Source organism: Rana temporaria, chromosome 12 (genome assembly GCF_905171775.1).
Source record: "Rana temporaria chromosome 12, aRanTem1.1, whole genome shotgun sequence".
Classification (NCBI taxonomy): Eukaryota; Metazoa; Chordata; class Amphibia; order Anura; family Ranidae; genus Rana; species Rana temporaria.
In genome coordinates, this window is record NC_053500.1 from 19339440 (window position 1) to 19356905 (window position 17466).

At 46.2% G+C, this 17466-nt stretch overlaps 1 protein-coding gene across 2 annotated transcripts; it reads right to left on the reverse strand.

Moving 5' to 3' along the window:
- Position 1: 1 nt before the first annotated feature.
- ADRM1 (ADRM1 26S proteasome ubiquitin receptor) lies at positions 2 to 17418 on the reverse strand. Of its 2 annotated transcripts, none has more exons than XM_040331268.1 (10): positions 17308 to 17418; positions 10580 to 10793; positions 10197 to 10313; positions 8869 to 8992; positions 7532 to 7618; positions 5207 to 5288; positions 3877 to 4127; positions 3176 to 3333; positions 2163 to 2265; positions 2 to 216 (listed from the first exon to the last, which is right to left on the reverse strand). In XM_040331268.1, the coding sequence occupies exons 2-10, from the start codon at positions 10790 to 10792 to the stop codon at positions 116 to 118; spliced, it is 1236 nt and encodes a 411-aa protein (XP_040187202.1). In that variant the 5' UTR covers position 10793; positions 17308 to 17418; the 3' UTR covers positions 2 to 115. The 2 variants fall into 2 exon arrangements, with proteins under 2 accessions (XP_040187202.1, XP_040187201.1); XM_040331267.1 differs by lacking the exon at positions 2 to 216 and adding an exon at positions 1773 to 1987.
- Positions 17419 to 17466: the final 48 nt, after the last annotated feature.

The window sequence follows — 17466 nt, forward strand, 5'->3', positions numbered from 1 at the left end:
GTTCAGCAGATAGAGCGCTTTATTAAACATGGAAAGGACATACATGTGGGGTATAAAGCCCTCAGGCCTAAGCACATTATTCTATTCTGCAGCAAAGAGAGAAGAAGACCAGACTTCAGTCTAAACTCATGTCCTCCTCTTCCTCTTTCTTCTCTTTGGAGTCTCTCTCTTTCTGGGAGGAGGTGCTCTGCATTGCCTTGGCAAACGCTTCAATATCTGTATAGGAGGAAAAAACAACGTCAGCTTTTCACCATTACAATTCTCCTCCTCCTCCATTTTATATTTACTCTTTTCTTTCATTCTGCTGGACCTGCTTCCTGCCTCATTCTCAGAGAAGACAAAAATCACACTCACTTCTGCATGGCAACCAATCAGCTTCTAACCTCAGCTTGATCAATTAAGCTTTGGAAATAAAACCTGGAAGCTGATTGGTTACTATGCGGAAGTGAGACAGATTACAGATTTTGCACTCTCCAGTAAAATAAACCTCATAGTGCTCTCAGCCTTCTGACATCACACATCCCGGGGGCATTACTTTCCATTCATCTAAACCAGTGATGGGGAACCTTGGCACTCCAGATGTTTTGGAACTACATTTCCCATGATGCTCGTGCACTCTGCAGTGTAGTGGAGCATCATGGGAAATGTAGTTCCAAAACATCTGGGGTGCCAAGGTTCCCCATCACTGATCTAAACAGAGCTCCAGAGCTCACACATGTGCAGAGTCTCATTGTTTTATGAATGGTGGAAAGTCATTGAGAAATATTAGGAAATCTGTACTGAGTGGAAGTGGAAGGTCACCACTTCTTACAAATGTTACATGGGGCTCTGGGTCCCAATATTGTGTGTCAATTTACTGACTTGAACCATTTCTGGATCATTAACTCATTCCTGGCCCCTCACAGCAATCCTTTAACTGGGTCCTAATGCCAGGAGGTGGAGCAAGCTTCCCAACTAGGTGATCCCTGTGATTGGCTGTCACATGATCAGGGGTCCATCCTGCTAGCATTCGATCAGAAGTGCACATTGAGCATGCTTCCCAGCATGGACACCTCAGCCTCCATGAACGCATTAGAGTGATTTTTTTTATTAATTTTTGTTAAAAATAACAAAGGACGCTACAAACATGTTGTTATACTTACCTGCTCTGTGCAGTGGATTTGCACAGAGCAGCCCCAATCCTCCTCTTCTCAGGTCCCTCTCTCCTGTTGTGTGTCCCCACAGCATACAGCTTGCTATGGAGGCAACCAAGCTGAGCCACAGCTCCCTGTGTACATTCAGACACAGAGCTTCGGCCCGGCTCTGCCCCTTCTCTCTCCTCATTGGCTGACTGACGGTTTTCCAGCAAGAGTCAATGGTACGGCACTGCTGTCTCAGCCAATGAGGAGAAGATTCCCGGGCAGCTGAAACGCTCCTGCAAAATTGCTGGACATCGGCACATGCATGGGACAGGGGATATCCTGGGTAGCTACAGGTAAGCCTAAACATAGGCTTACCTGTAGCATAAAGTGGTTGTAAAGGGTTTACAACCCCTTTAAGGCTCACCTTCCATGCTGCCACACATATGCATTACTGTTGATGTTGTCAGTCTTCTGAGTTGAATGACACATAGGGGGAGATTTACTAAAACTGCATGGTGTCAAATCTGGTGCAGCTCTGCATGGAAACCAATCAGCTTCCAGGATTTGTTGTCAAAGCCTAATTGAACAAGTAGAAATTGAAAGCTGATTGGCTACCATGCAGAGCTGTACAATATTCTGAGTACACCAGTTTTAGTAAATCCCCCCTCAAGGACCGGAAGCAACCTCAGTGCAGGGCACGATAAGCCTTACCCTGTCAACATGGCGCCTTACACTCATACACTGATGCAGAGAGCGGTACTGACACTCAGCAGTACCTCTTCTCCCCCCACAGAATGTCCAGGTTAAATGACGCCCAGCATCACTTAACCCGAATGACATGTGATTATGACATGCAAGGCTCCCACCTGCAATAAAAAATGCCAAGAAATTCTTCAGTAGTAGTTTAGGATGGCGAAAGTGCAGCTGAAATCTGTGTTTGCAGACTAGAGAACGTGAGCAGTGAAAGGTATGAAAACAGGAAAACATTCCACAACGTGGTAAGAGGAGTACAGAAATCCATAGTGATCCAGCTACTCTTACCTCCTTTATTGGCGGCATCCACTGCCTCTGCAGGCAGACCAAACTGGCTCATCAACGGACCCAACTGGCAGGAAGCAAGAGCAGCGCTGAACATGCTCAGAGCCTGGAAGAGAACAATGTCATTATAGAACAGAGACATTATGGAGACATCCATCTAGTTTTCACACAATTTGTTTATACACTAAAATCCTAAAGTGTGCCTGTACCGGAATGGGGGAGTTTGTGGAATAAATTGAACTGCCAGAGTGGTGCACAGTGTGCAGGAGATGAGGACACAGAGGGGGCACTTAATTGTCAGAGTAGAGAGTAATGTTCTGGTGGCAAAAGGAACGACAGGCCGTCTATGAAGGGGAATGGTCACCGCCTACAAAGTTTGCCCCTTGATGGTACTCAAGGCTTGACAACAGTGCAGACCAGAGTGGAGTACTTCCAATTATGGAAGCTTTTTTTCCTATTTCCACCACTTCCCGACACACACACTCCCCTCGTCCTTGGACATGGATACTTGCTGATCCATGACCCGGTATCATTCTTTAGGCAATGTTTTTTCTGGTAAAATTGATCCAAGTGGCTCTGTTTTTACAGACGGCAGTAGGGCATAGAGTTGCGCTATCCTTTGTAATCTGGTTTGAGCACTACAGCCAAAAATGTCTATAAAAAGGAAAGGTCGGATTGTTTCCAGAAACAGATAATGGCATCTCACAGTCCCAACAAGCAATGAAAATAAAAAAAGAGCACGAGAGAGACAACTCTCCCAAAATAAGGGATTTTAATGAGAGATACCAATACTCTTAGAAGGTGAGCACACTTGACACATGTAGTTGAAAGAGTAACAAAATGTATTAAAGGACATAAAAATAGAATATCAAATTGAATATAGACCGCGAGAGATACAGAAACCAGATATTGTGATATGCAGATGGCCAACAAGTTTCGCACACTGCTTTCGTCAGCCAAAAATGTCAAATTAAATCAAAAGAGTCAGTCTGATAATTACAGAACCGATGACTCACCTGCTGAAACTGAGGAGAGGTAAGTGTGTTCTGGATCTCGTCTGCAGTTTGCGGCAGGGACTCTCCAGATGGGAGGTAAGGCATTAATCTCTCCTGAACTTCTGGGTTAGCCAGGATAGGAGCCATTATTTCTGGAGTGAGAACACTGGCCAGGTCCACTGTGTACAGAAAGAAGGAGGACATAGAATACAAGTTGTCATCGGCTTTACAGTTACATTACATTGGTATTGCACAGGACTTGATGAAGTATATAAAATTGTTCACATTAAGTCCTTGAAACCCAAAGAGCTTACAGTCTCCTAACCCCAACACAGATCAGAAGTGCACACTCTCTGGGGTCAGTCTGAAAATCTACTAAATTATTACTAGTGGTGAAAGTAAACTATAAGTTCACAAGGACATCCATCACTATATACAAGGACGGCATTAGCCAACCAATCTGCTGATTTATTATACAATACATCTTTATTAGCTTAAAAGTAAAAAAATAAAAAAATCTTTGCTCATTGAGGGCCATGAAATGGTTTCTCCCAATAGTCTACCTGATCTCCAATCTACCTGATGCACAAAGCTGGCAGCTACCAATTGTCGTTTACAAAAAAAGGTGGTTAACCATTTATATTAAATCAATTTTGGAACATTTGGTACATTGGGGGAAAAAATAAATAAATTAAAACAGCCCTCATCACAGGAGCACTTACCTTGCTGACCACCTTCCGCTGTGGCAGGCACATTCATGGTCGCTAGGATGTTCTGCAGGTCACTTAGCTGGATGGGCTGTGTAGGGCTTGTAGCAGTGCTGGCACCATTGCCTGAGGTCACCGCAGCAGGGGTGGGTGTAGCCACCACGGGCACTGCAGCAACAGCTGGAGCAGCTGGTGTAGTGGTGGTGGTGGTTCTTGTGGAAGACGTAGTGGATGACGGAGTCACAGCTGCCGACTGGCTGCGAGAACTACAAGATAAAGACGTAAAATGAAATCTCGTATAAAATTTGCAGAGGTTCCATTGAGGGTAAAGCTATCGCTAAATTGGGATATTGTATCTGTAATATTATCAAAGAAAAGATGTCCGGAGCTCCTCAATAACTCAATGTGCAATACCAAAATGTATATATGTTGCTAAATATTAAAGTAGATGAAGATCATGGGCAGAACATTGTGACAGTTCCACAAACACCGACGGAACCCTTTATTCAAACTGTATGACATTTGACTGTAATGTCTATTGTGTCGGTGACTCATGGGGATGCTCTAAAAATCACTGGAAAGTTTACACAAGAGACTTTAGTTGTCCTAAAGCAGGGGTCTCCAAACTGCGGCCCTTGGGCCTTTATCTGGCCCTTGGGGCATTATTCTTCCCATTGACACCAACAATGGGGCACTATTCCTCCCATTGACACCGACAATGGGGCACTATTCCTCCCATTGACACCGACAATGGGGCACTATTTCCTCCACTGATGCCAATGATGGGGTACTATTCCGCCGAGTAATACAAATGATGGGGTACTACTACTTCTCCTACTAACCATCAACCCCGAGGCCATGTTTATTCTCACTGATGTTGGACCCGGGACATTTTGTACCCCCACTGGCACCAATCTGGCCCCCATAAGTCTTAAGGACAGTTAATTGGCCCTTTGTTTAAAACATTTGGAGACCCCTGTCTTAAAGCATGGGTGCTCAACCTGTGGCCCTACAGCTATTGCAGAACTACAAGTCCCATCATGCCTATGCCTTTGGGAGTCATGCTTTTAACTGTCAGCTTTGCATTGGCTCATGGAACTTTTAGTTCTGCAAAAGCTGGAGGGCCACAAGTTGAGCACCCAAGTCCTAAAGTAAAGTAAATGCTTCTGCAGGGTAAAAAGGGACTTGGCTGTACCCAGCTCATAGGTCCAGACTATCTGGCCTGTATCTGCTGCTGAAGATAATGACCAGGACTGTGAGGTACACTGAACTCTGCAATCATACACATGCCTATGAGATTATTAATAAGGTGGTCCCGCCAATGTAAATAAAACATCCATCTTACCTGGAAGAAGAGCTGCTTGTTGTAGGACCTCCACTGCCCAACAAACTGGCCAGTCCTGGACCCGTCAGAGCTCCTAACCCACCTGTGAGAGACAGCAATGTATAATTATACACAACTGACACTTCCCAGCAACATAGAAATACATAAAATGAACTGTGACAAGACCTAACCTGAAATCATAAATTCCACACACAGCTGGTCTAACTTGCCAACAATCCCCTTCCATCTCCAATGTGAACAGCTCTGCTGCCTGTGGAGTTGTACTAGCTCTGCTATAACATGGCAATTCCCATTTCTACATAAAGTGAACTCAATGATTGCAGTGGAACATTCCAAGGTACCAACGTCATAAAAACGACACCAAGGCCCGGTTCACGCTTGTGCGATGCGAGAACACCGCAAATCCACTGTGGGTTCCCGCATCACACAGCAGTTCACACTGCCATATGCGGACTGCTGGGGAGTGTCATTATAACTTAACGACACCCCCATTTCAGCTGGTGTATCGCAGTGCGAACTGACAGTTCGGACATGAATCGGATCGCATATGTGTGAAAACCCATGCGATCCGATTCTGGTCTGAACAGAAAAAGGGTCCTGTGCGTCTTTGGACTGAATGCGGTGCGATATCAGCCATATTATCTGTATGGCCGATATCGCACCGCACAGACATCGCATGTAATGTGAACAGCAGTGCGCTGCGGATTACCTCCGAATTACATTTTTTTTGTTAGAAAATTACTTGGGCCCCCAAAACATTATATAAATTTTTTTTCTAACACCCTAGAGCAAGGATCTTCAAACTACGGCCCTCCAGTTGTTCAGGAACTACAATTCCCATCATGCCTAGTCATGTCTGTGAATGTCAGTGTGTTGCAATGCCTCATATGATGTGTAGTTCCGCAACAGCTGGAGGGCCGTAGTTTGAGGATCCCTGCCCTAGAGAATAAAATGAAGGTCGTTACAATACTTTTTGTCACACTGTATTTGTGCATCGGTTTTACAAGCGCACTTTTTTTTTTTTAAATACACTTTTTTATTTAAAAAAACAAGAACAAACAGTAAAGTTAGCCCAATTTCTTTATATTTTTTTTATATTGCGAAAGATATTATGCCGAGTTAATTGATACCCAACATGTCACGCTTCAAAGTTGCCCCTGCTTGTGGAATGGCGACAACATTTTACCCTTAAAAATCTCCACATGCGAGGTTTAAAAAAAATTCTACATGTTGCACGTTTTGAGTTTGCAGAGGAGGTCCAAGGCTAGAATTATTCCTCTCGCTCTAACATTTGCGGCGATACCTCATATGTGAGGTTTAAACACAGTTTTCATATGTGGGCGTAACCCACGCAAGATCGGCGGGACAGGGCACGTTTAAATGATATGTTTTTTTTTTCCATCTTTGGGGCGGTGCAGAAGCGATGTATACACCGCTCCTAAACCGTCCTTGCCCATTGAAATAAATGGGCAGTGCTGCCGAAGCACCGGCAAAGTGATTTTAACCCTTTTGGCGGCCGCTAGCGGGGGTTAAAAGCGCCCCGATAGCATCCGAAAAGCACTGCTAAAACTACCGCTAACGCCGGCACCGCCCCAGTGTGAAAGGGGTCTTAATGTGATGTTCCAGACTATCGTTTTCGAGCAGAGAAGACTGTGTATTTGGTTTTCTCCAAATTACGACCAAAAGTGGTCCAAGAAAGAAAATATGGTGAACTGACTTCAGGGTCATGGGTGGCCAAGGCTCATTGATGCATGTGGAGAGGGAAGGTTGGCCAGTGTAGTCCAAACCCAATAGAAGAGCTACCAGAGCTCAAATTGCTGAAAAAGTGAATGCTGGTTCCTATAGAAAGGTGTCAGAACACACAGAGCATCGCAGCTGGTTGTGTATGGGGCTACGTAACCGCAGACCGGTCAGGGTGCTTATGCTGACCCATGTCCTAAGCCAAAAGTGTCTACAATGGGCATGTGGGCATCAGAACTAGACCACAGAGCAATAGAGCAATAGAAGAAGGTACTCTGATCTTTCTTTTACATCATCGACTCAATATTAGGTGGGTGGTGATAATGTTCTGGCTGATCGCTGTATATCTGGTTTGGATGTAGTAGGGTACGTTTTTTTCTTTAGTGTTTTTTTATTCTGTTAAATGTACCAAAACAAAACTCATCTGAATCCCTGCAGATAAGTAGTAATTATCCCTGACAGCAAATTATCATGTCCAAACAGCGGACATGCATTATCACTTGTGACACAGTGTTGGCACTTTCTGCAGTCGCAATAATTGGGAACAGGAGGTCAGAGATTGTGCGAAAACAGCCGTATACTTACCAAGCCCCCCCAGACCAGTGGGTCCAATAAGCTGCATCAGTTGGTTATGGCTCATATTTCCCAGCAGGCTTTGCAGGCCTCCTTCTCCTATGAGACAAGACAGCGAGTAAGACAAACACGAAAAAAAACAGTAATATCAGCTCTGCAACATTTCTCAGGCACAGGGCAATGTAAAGATTAAAAGAGACTATATAATGTCGCTATACACGGGTGTAATGGCGTGGATTTACTAAAGGCAAATAGACTGTTCACTTTGCAAGTTCAGTTTCTCTCATTTTCCCCAGAGCTTAAAGTATTTTTAAACAAGACTTTACAATCAAACAAATATAACAAACATATGCAGTCAGTGGTTTTGCACAGAGTAGCCCTGATCCTCTTTTTCTTGGGTCCCTCTTTACTGCTCCTGGCCTCCTGTTAAGTGCCGAACAGCTAACTAGAGGGGCACCTGAGCCGAGCTGCAGCACCAGGTGTCCATTCTGACATGGACCTGCCGTTTGGCTAACTTTGATTGACAGCCATGGGGGGGGGGGGTCGTAGTACTCTGGCAAGTCAGCTGTACTGGTACAAGATAAACTCTGCCTTCTTGCTCCACCATTGGTTTTCTCTAAGAATATTGGGGGTTATTTAAGAAAGGCAAATCCACTTTGCACTACAAGTGTAAAGTACATTTAAAAGTGCACTTGGAAGTGCAGTTGCTGTAAATCTGAGGGGTAGATCTGAAATGAGGGGAAGCTCTGCTGATTTTATTATCCAATCATGTGCAAGCTAAAATGCTGTTTATTTTCCTTGCATGTCCTCCTCAGATCTACAGCGACTGCACCTCCAAGTGCATTTTCAGTGCAGTTTCAAGTGCACTTTGTACTTGTAGTGCAACGTGGATTTGCCTTTAATAAATAACCCCCATGATGTCACACGGATGTTCTGATTTATAGTATAGTTATCTACACCCATTGTACAACGCATGTATTACTAAATGGTGTGCTACAACATTTGCATTGGCTTAAAAAACAGTCAGACCAACAAAAAGATGACCAGCCGGTCCCCACTATTACATATTTATTATATACATTTATCATTACACAAATACCGATCTTTGCTTTATTGAAGTGGAACAAAAAGAAAACACAAAGAAAAGATGATTGCTGTGTCTCCACTGGGGAGGACTTTGTGTGTTTTATTGGTGTGTAACCAGGAAAGAAGAAGTGAGGAGAATTCTTCCATAGGGACATAAAGCCATCTATAAAAATCTGAGGAAGTGATCTTCTCCCCAATTAATAATTGATGAAATCTACAACAGGCTATAGTTGTGGATAAATAAAATCGAATGGGATATTTACCTCCCAGGGCTGAAAGCTCATGGCCTCCGCTGCCACTTCCACCCAGTGCCCCAGGCATAGGCGGGTTATTGAGATACTCGTTCACCTTGCGGCAGTACTCTTCATCCTTATCAGTCTTGGGTTCCTAGAAAACATTAAATATACAATATTCTTCATCCACATCAAGAAGAGCTCCAGCACTCGGGTATACTATATACATCAATAGGGTAACCTGTATGCTCTGGTCCTCCCTACTCTTCCTATGAGCGCATCCCTCCCCTTTTAGATCCCAGTGGCTGAAACATGTCAGGGAGAAACACTGTGGAATACAGCAAAGACAGACTACAAATGTTTAAAAGTACTGACCATTAAGGATGAGCTCTGGCGTGTTCTCATAGAACACGTGCAGAGCCCGCCAGGAAGTCGGCACCCGCGCTGCGCTAATCACAGCCAGGCAGACATTTCCCGATCTCTGCAGCCAAGCATCGGACAATGTCTGCCTGGCTGTGATTAGCGCAGTGCGGGTGCCGACTTCCTGGCGGGCTCTGCACGTGTTCTATGCGAACACGCCGGAGCTCATCCTTACTGACCATCTGTGAATCACTAAATTGCTAAACTAAAGGCGGAGCATACATTCTGCCAATCTTGCTTATGTATCTCAATGGAGTATTTGCAGGGCAAACTACAAGCTGGTGTACATCAACACCCACCACATCTACCAATGTCATTGGACTTAGGATGATGGCAGCGTGGACAATAAAGTATATGAAAGTGGTTGTAATGTCATTTTGTTTTCTTCCCAGAATCCTGTGTTCAATTAAGTTATGTGCCCCAGTGTACATGCTTTATACTTCCAGCACGTCCGACCTGCTTTGATCGGGTCTCAGATCTAGTAACCCCGGAAGCAGTGTCACAACATCATTTTTTTTTAAGTGCAAAGGAGAGATTTTAGGTATTATAGACCCTAGATCCATCCATAAAAAGTACCTGTCAATGCCTATTACTGTCACAACTACCAATTACTGTTATGTTTAAATTCCTTCTGACATCAATAATAGTGATCATAAAGGAGAAAAAAAAAAAGTAATGGGGCCCAGAGGTGGGGGGGCTGTGTAATGTTATCTTCATTAGCAGGTGAATGTGGCCCTCCATGCATTCACATACATAAGTGGAAAAAGGTTGCCGACCCCTGCTCTAGGGCCTCTGCTTAAAAAAACATATATAATGTTTTGAGGTTCTAAGTATCTTTCTAGCAAAAAAATAAATAAATGATGATTTTGTAGAAGAGGTGTCAGAATAGGATTGGGAATCAGTTAAACTTTAATGACAGAACATTACTAGCGACTGACCTGCATCCAAAAAAACAGTCTCTTGGAGCCGGCCTTGAATTTAAGCACGTACACGCGCCCAGTAGTACACTGCGCCACTCTCTTGAACTCGCAGTCGTCTGGAAATATAATCAGATCCTGAAAGAGAACACAAGGGTCAATATCGCAGCTTGTTAAGGGTAAGAGAAAGAAGATATTGGCGGCAGAAAGTACAATGCATCCTGGGTAAAAACGCACACCCGCCAGGCACAGCGTGACTTTTTAAAAAGCCTCCGCTTTCTGCTACAGTAAGCCACCGGACCAAGCCGCTTAATTGCTTGTGGATAAAAGTGGCTGCACCTGGTTCAAGTAACCTTTCATTGTAGGGAAGAGACTATTGACTAGAGAAGATCACAGCAACTTACATCGTCTACATTCCCAGATGTTCTATCCTTCCAGCAGAAGTGGATGAGGGAGTCATCAGTCTGCTGGATGTATACAAGTCCCTTCCTTTTGTCAGGAGTCACGGTGCTTCCCTTCAAGGACATCTTCCCAGCCCGGAATTCCACCAGATACTTGCTGGAGGACCCGCGGGACCCGGGCACCAGACTCGGAAACAAGGCTCCTGATGACGACATTCTGAAAAGATAAAAAAAACAATTAACATTCATCTAAACCCAACAGCAAAAGTTTCTTATAATCACAGTTTACCAGCCTTCAGATGTTCTGGCTAAATTCGTTTTATTTCTTAGGCCTTTCTCCCTCTTTATGCAGCCATAACACAGTTCCTGTCCTAGAGTGACATCACACACTCATTGTATTGAATCTATGGGAAAAACACCCTACTCTGCTCTCTCTGATTTGGACTACAGAACACCTCTTCTCATCTCCATAACACAGGAGAGGCTGTCCTGTAGTTCATAGGAGGTGAACTTGGCAGAGCTGTTAACACAGCTTGGAATTTCAGTGCCCGGGCAGAGCGCTCAGATCGTTCGCTTACTGTAGGGTGAACGGGTGTTTTTTGCACTTATCAAACAAATGTAACAATACAATTTTAATAATATAAGACAAGTTCATTGTTATGGTTTACAAAGACTTTAAAGTGGAGGTTCACCCTAAAAAACAACTATGTACCATCCCATCCAGCATACTAGCGTCAGCTACAGTATGCCTTTTTTTTTTTTTTTGCGCTGTACTTACCGTTTAATCCTTCAGTTTCGTTTCAGACTCCCGCGGGGCGTAGGCGTTCCTATGAAGAGGGGAACATGATTGACGTCCAGCTATGGCGCGTCACGCGTTCCGAATATAGCCGGAGTAGGACTTGGCTCTTCACGGCGCTATACGGCGCCTGCGCACAGACTAGGAGCTGACTGCGCAGGCGCCGTATATATCCGAGTCCTATTTCGGCTATTTTCGGAACGCGTGACGCGCCATAGCCGGACGTCAATCATGTTCCCCTCTTCATGGGAACGCCTATTTCCCCGCCGGAGTCTGAAACTAAACTGGACGATTAAACGGTAAGTACAGCGCAAAAATAAAAAATAAAAAAAAGGCCTACTGTAGCTGACGCTAGTATGCTGGATGGGATGGTAGATAAATACATTTTTTTTTTTAGGGTGAACCCCCGCTTTAAGGTGGTTCTAAAGGCAGAAGATTTTTATCTTAATGCATTAAGATAAAAAAAATAAAAATAATTCTGTGTGCAGCAGCCCCCTCTCGATCCAGCGATGTTAAGCGGGAGCCTCAGCTGTCTGGGAATCTCCCTCCTGATTGGCTGAGACACAGCAGCAGGTGCCATTGGCTCCCGCTGATGTCAAAGTCAGCAAGCCAATGACGAGAGAGAGGGGGCGGGGCTCGAGCTGCAGCTCTGTGTCTAAATGGAGCAGCTCAGCTTGGCTGCTTGCTGTGGGGGCACTTGGCGGGAGGGAGGGACCAGAAGCGCCGGCAAAGGCCCCGAGAAGAGGAGGATATGGGCTTCTCTGTGCAATCCACTGCAAAAGAGCAGGAAAGTATAACATGTTTGTTATAATCACTTTAAGGGTCAAAAAAATTAAAACCTCTAGAATACACAAAGGAAAGAGTCACTCCAGTCAAAATGAATGATGCAGCCTTGAAACACAAACATGAAAGCCAGCATGGCTCCCCGGGGCCTAATTATCTCATTAAGTCATTGCAGTAATACACTAAAACTCCTTTCTCCCTTTTTAAGGTGATTTGTGCGGCAGGAGAGGAATTAATGAAAACTCCTACTGCAGACTCCCTGCTGCCCGTCACATGAAAAACAAAGGTAGCCGGACCCAATTTATTAGAGCCGCTTTATTACAGCCATCTAATAGATTCTCAGAAAAATATCTGGCTTTACCATAGTGGGTACAATTAGTAACTCACGGGATGATTATACTCCATGCCTGGGACTTCTCTGTAAAGGGTTGGTTATTATAAATGGATATTTGGTGTGTGATGTTGGAAGGTTGTTTAGCTCAAGTGTAGGGCTCACCAGTCCACACAAGATATGATGTTTAACCACTTGCCACCCAGGCCAATGCTGACACTAGAAAATTACATAGAACTCCCAAACATTATATACCGTTATTTTTCCACACCGTAAGACGCACATTCCCCCCCCCCCCCCCCCCAGAAATATGGGGGAAATAGTCTCTGTGTCTTATGGAGCTAATGTATGTGAGGCACCACCCCCAGAAGAGAGGCAGAAGAGCGGAGGACAAATAGCTGAAGCCCCTGTGAGCATCGGGCCATCTCCCGGCTGGGCCGGATATTGTTGCCGAGACAGAAGACAGAGCATTCGGCCACTCGGGCTGCTCTGTCTTCTGTCAGGGGGATGGAATGACATCAGGAAAGGCTATGTTTATGGCACTGGTCAGGCTGCATTTCATGGGCACTGGTCAAGCTGCACTTCTTGGGCACTGGCCAGGCTGCACTTCTTTGACACCGGCCAGGCTGCACTTCTTTGACACCGGCCAGGCTGCACTTCTTGGGCACTGGTCAGGCTGCACTTCTTGGGCACTGGTCAAGCTGCGCTTCTTGGGCACTGGTCAGGCTGCGCTTCTTGGGCACTGGTCAGGCTGCGCTTCATGGACACTGGTCAGGCTGCGCTTCATGGGCACTGGTCAGGCTGCGCTTCATGGGCACTGGTCAGGCTGCGCTTCATGGGCACTGGTCAGGCTGCGCTTCATGGGCACTGGTCAGGCTGCGCTTCATGGGCACTGGTCAGGCTGCGCTTCATGGGCACTGGTCAGGCTGCGCTTCATGGGCACTGGTCAGGCTGCGCTTCATGGGCACTGGTCAGGCTGCGCTTCTTGGGCACTGGTCAGGCTGCGCTTCTTGGGCACTGGGCAGGCGCAGCAGGCTGCGCTTCATGGGCACTGGTCAGGCTGCGCTTCATGGGCACTGGTCAGGCTGCGCTTCATGGGCACTGGTCAGGCTGCGCTTCATGGGCACTGGTCAGGCTGCGCTTCATGGGCACTGGTCAGGCTGCGCTTCATGGGCACTGGTCAGGCTGCGCTTCATGGGCACTGGTCAGGCTGCGCTTCATGGGCACTGGTCAGGCTGCGCTTCATGGGCACTGGTCAGGCTGCGCTTCATGGGCACTGGTCAGGCTGCGCTTCATGGGCACTGGTCAGGCTGCGCTTCATGGGCACTGGTCAGGCTGCGCTTCATGGGCACTGGTCAGGCTGCGCTTCATGGAAACTGGTCATGGCTGCACTTCTTGGGCACTGGTCAGGCTGCACTTCTTGGGCACTGGTCAGGCTGCACTTCTTGGGCACTGGTCAGGCTGCACTTCTTGGGCACTGGTCAGGCTGCACTTCTTGGACACTGGTCAGGCTGCACTTCTTGGACACTGGTCAGGCTGCACTTCTTGGACACTGGTCAGGCTGCACTTCTTGGACACTGGTCAGGCTGCACTTCTTGGACACTGGTCAGGCTGCACTTCTTGGACACTGGTCAGGCTGCACTTCTTGGACACTGGTCAGGCTGCACTTCTTGGACACTGGTCAGGCTGCACTTCTTGGACACTGGTCAGGCTGCACTTCTTTGCCACTGGTCAGGCTGCACTTCTTTGCCACTGGTCAGGCTGCACTTCTTTGCCACTGGTCAGGCTGCACTTCATGGGCACTGGTCAGGCTGCACTTCATGGGCACTGGTCAGGCTGCACTTCATGGGCACTGGTCAGGCTGCACTTCATGGGCACTGGTAAATATTTTAGGACACCATTTGGTTCAGAATATTTTTTTTTTCATGTTTTCCTCCTCTAAAACCTAGGTGCGTCTCATTGGTCAGGTGCATCTTAAGGAGCGAAAAATACCGTATGTTTTTTTTAGCAGCTCCCCTTGAGAATAAGATGGCGGACATTCCAAATTTTTATCTCGCATGGTATTTGCGCAGAAATTTTTCAAACGGGTGTTTTTTGGAAAGAAACGTTTCATGCATAAAAAAAACAAAGCAGTAAAGTTAGCCCAATTTTTTTGTATAATGCGGAAGATGATGTTATGCCAAGTAAATAGATACCCAACATGTCACGCTTCAAAATTGCACACGCTCGTAGAATGGCGCCAAACTTCTGTACTTAAAAATCCCAATAGATGGCGCTTACATTTTTTTTTTTTACAGGTTACATTCGTGGCGATACCTTACATGAGAGAGCACAGTACCAATGAACCTGGAGTGGAGGAAATTGCTGCCAAGGTGCTGCATATGCGTTCACATGTGACTACCGCGGACTGTCCACTGTGTAATGTCATGTGACTCCGGAATGTACCGTGATGTGACAGTGATGCCATTTCCAGAATTCCATCAGTAAAGTGCAGAAAGTGGAAGAAATTTCCATTAGGGATGCAAAGGTCAATAGCTAGGAATGCCATGCGGAGGTCTTTGGCATAGGTTGAGCCACAAGATGGCGGAGGGTTCGGCCTCAGCAGGAAGGATAGTATTCCAGCAAAAGGGACAGGAGCAGAGAGCGCTCTTGGTGTCAATTCTAGCCAATAGCAAAGCTTGTCTTACAACTTATTTCATGCCAGACTGCACAGAGATGGGACTAATGTCTCCAACTGTGCAAATGCAATCTGCCATGCCAAGCAGTGCAGAAAAACACATCAATGGAATGTCAGAAGCAACAGGCGTCTCTGGGATAAATAAGAACAAAGAGGGGTGAACAGAGGCCCAACTATGAGAACAAACACAGAGTGCTGTGATAAGGAAGCACAGGGCAATCCAGGGATGGTGGAGACCCAGCACGACACTCCGTACACCTATCAATTCCGACACTGACCCCTCCACCTACATACAGAACAGCACTGCAACCTATGTCAGCACATGTGCAGTCTGCAGAGGCGCATTGCCGGCGGGATTACCGCGCTTTCCCATTGATTTCGATGGGAAGGACCGGTAAACACCCCACTCCTATACTGCTCCAAAGATGCTGCTTGCAGGAGTAATTTTTTTCCCCCCTGCCAGGACATCGCCTCAGTGTGAAAGCACTCAGGCTTTCACGTTGAGAATGCTAGGGCAGGATTATTTCAGGCGTTATTTATGCGATATTTTTAGCGCTAAAACACCTGAAATACGCCTCAGTGTGAAAGGGGCCTTAAAAGTGGTTGTAAACCCTTACACACCACTTGTATCTATCGGTGAGCCTATAAATAAGGCTTACCTATAAGTACTGTTCCACTGTATATTTTGCCTTTGGGAAGTTTATCTGAATTTATCCTGAGTGCTTGGAATCTAGGAAGTGTACTGCGCTCGGTATATGCCGGCGCAGTTGTTCAAACTCAGCGCGGGATCGAGCGGGAAGGACACCACGATGGCCGCAGAAGAACACCACCGAAGCCGCAGACGGACCTGACAAGGCCGCCGATGGACGCCGCGCAAAACACTAAAACTGTAAGTACTAAAATGTTTTTTTTTTTACAGGAATGCGGGTCCACATTAGGGGTGCGCGCTATACGCCGGAGCGCGCAATACCCCGATAAATACGGTACTTGATCTAGGTTATTCTGTGGGAACATGTTCTCCGAACATCTACTCAGTGCCTACCAGCAGAACTGAGAAAAAACCTGGGCATGCTCAGAATCAAGTCGGCGCACGCTGGGAAGCATTGAACTTCATTTTTCTCGGCTCGTCGTAGCGTTTTGGACGGTCGGAATTTAGTCCGACAGTGTGTATCCAAGACGGATGGAAGTCAGCGGCGTCGAAATTCCGACGGAAAATTCCATCTTGTGTACGCAGCTTTAAAGCAACAAGTATTTTCATCTATTCAAATCACAAGCACCGCCGCTCATCCCAATGTGTCCGGGGGATGGATGAGCCACCCCGGAGCGCATCCCGTCTGCATTGGGGGAGGTCGCCACCCCGGGTCACATTAGGGAGAGCGTCAGCGTTTGTGCGCAGGCGCGACATGCCCATTTAAGTCTATTGCATGCCCACCGCTGCTCGTTCTGATATGACCAGAGTCTAGAGATGGAGGAATAACCAGTATACGGTCCTCAGCGCCCCGTCTGTGCCAGACCTCACACCTAGCGTCCCGTAAAAACGCACATTTTTTTATTCCCCCCCACGTGGCAAGGAAGCGCCCGCATCTTTTCAGGTGTAGAGCTCCACACATTTGTCATGCGTCCGCTGCCCCGTGTTTGGGGCGCCATTAGGAATTAGCGCGACTGGCAGTTTTTTGCACAATTATAGAATGCAAAGACGTTACTGCGCCCTCATATGGACGTGTTTTGCGCAGGAACTTTCTCATAGGATGATAGCAAGGAGACCATGAAGTGTGTGTATACACACACATATATATATATATATATATATATATATATATATATATATATATATATATATATATATATATATATATATATATATATATATATATATATACATACACATACACACACACACATATACATACTGGAGAAAAAAAAATATATATATATATATATATATATATATATACACACACCGTGACCGGGCCTATATATGAACACACACATACAGTATATACACACATTGTATATAGAGCAGCAATAGACACACAGACATAAAACTCCCGGGTCCCGGTCCCACACCCCTCCCTGGGTCCCCTTGTAGGTCCCAGTCCTGTGGCCCCCTGGTATTTCCCAGTCTCAGGGCCCCCCGTTTTTACCTCAAAGTCTTCTCGGCTCTCGGCTCGCTTTACACACACACTGCAGCCTGCCAGGCCTACCACGTCACTGCGCTCTCTGTATTGCGCGCTCCGATTGGCCCCCTGCCTCCCGCATCACGGAATCCCGAGCCGCGATTGGCCGAGGAGGACATCAATCAA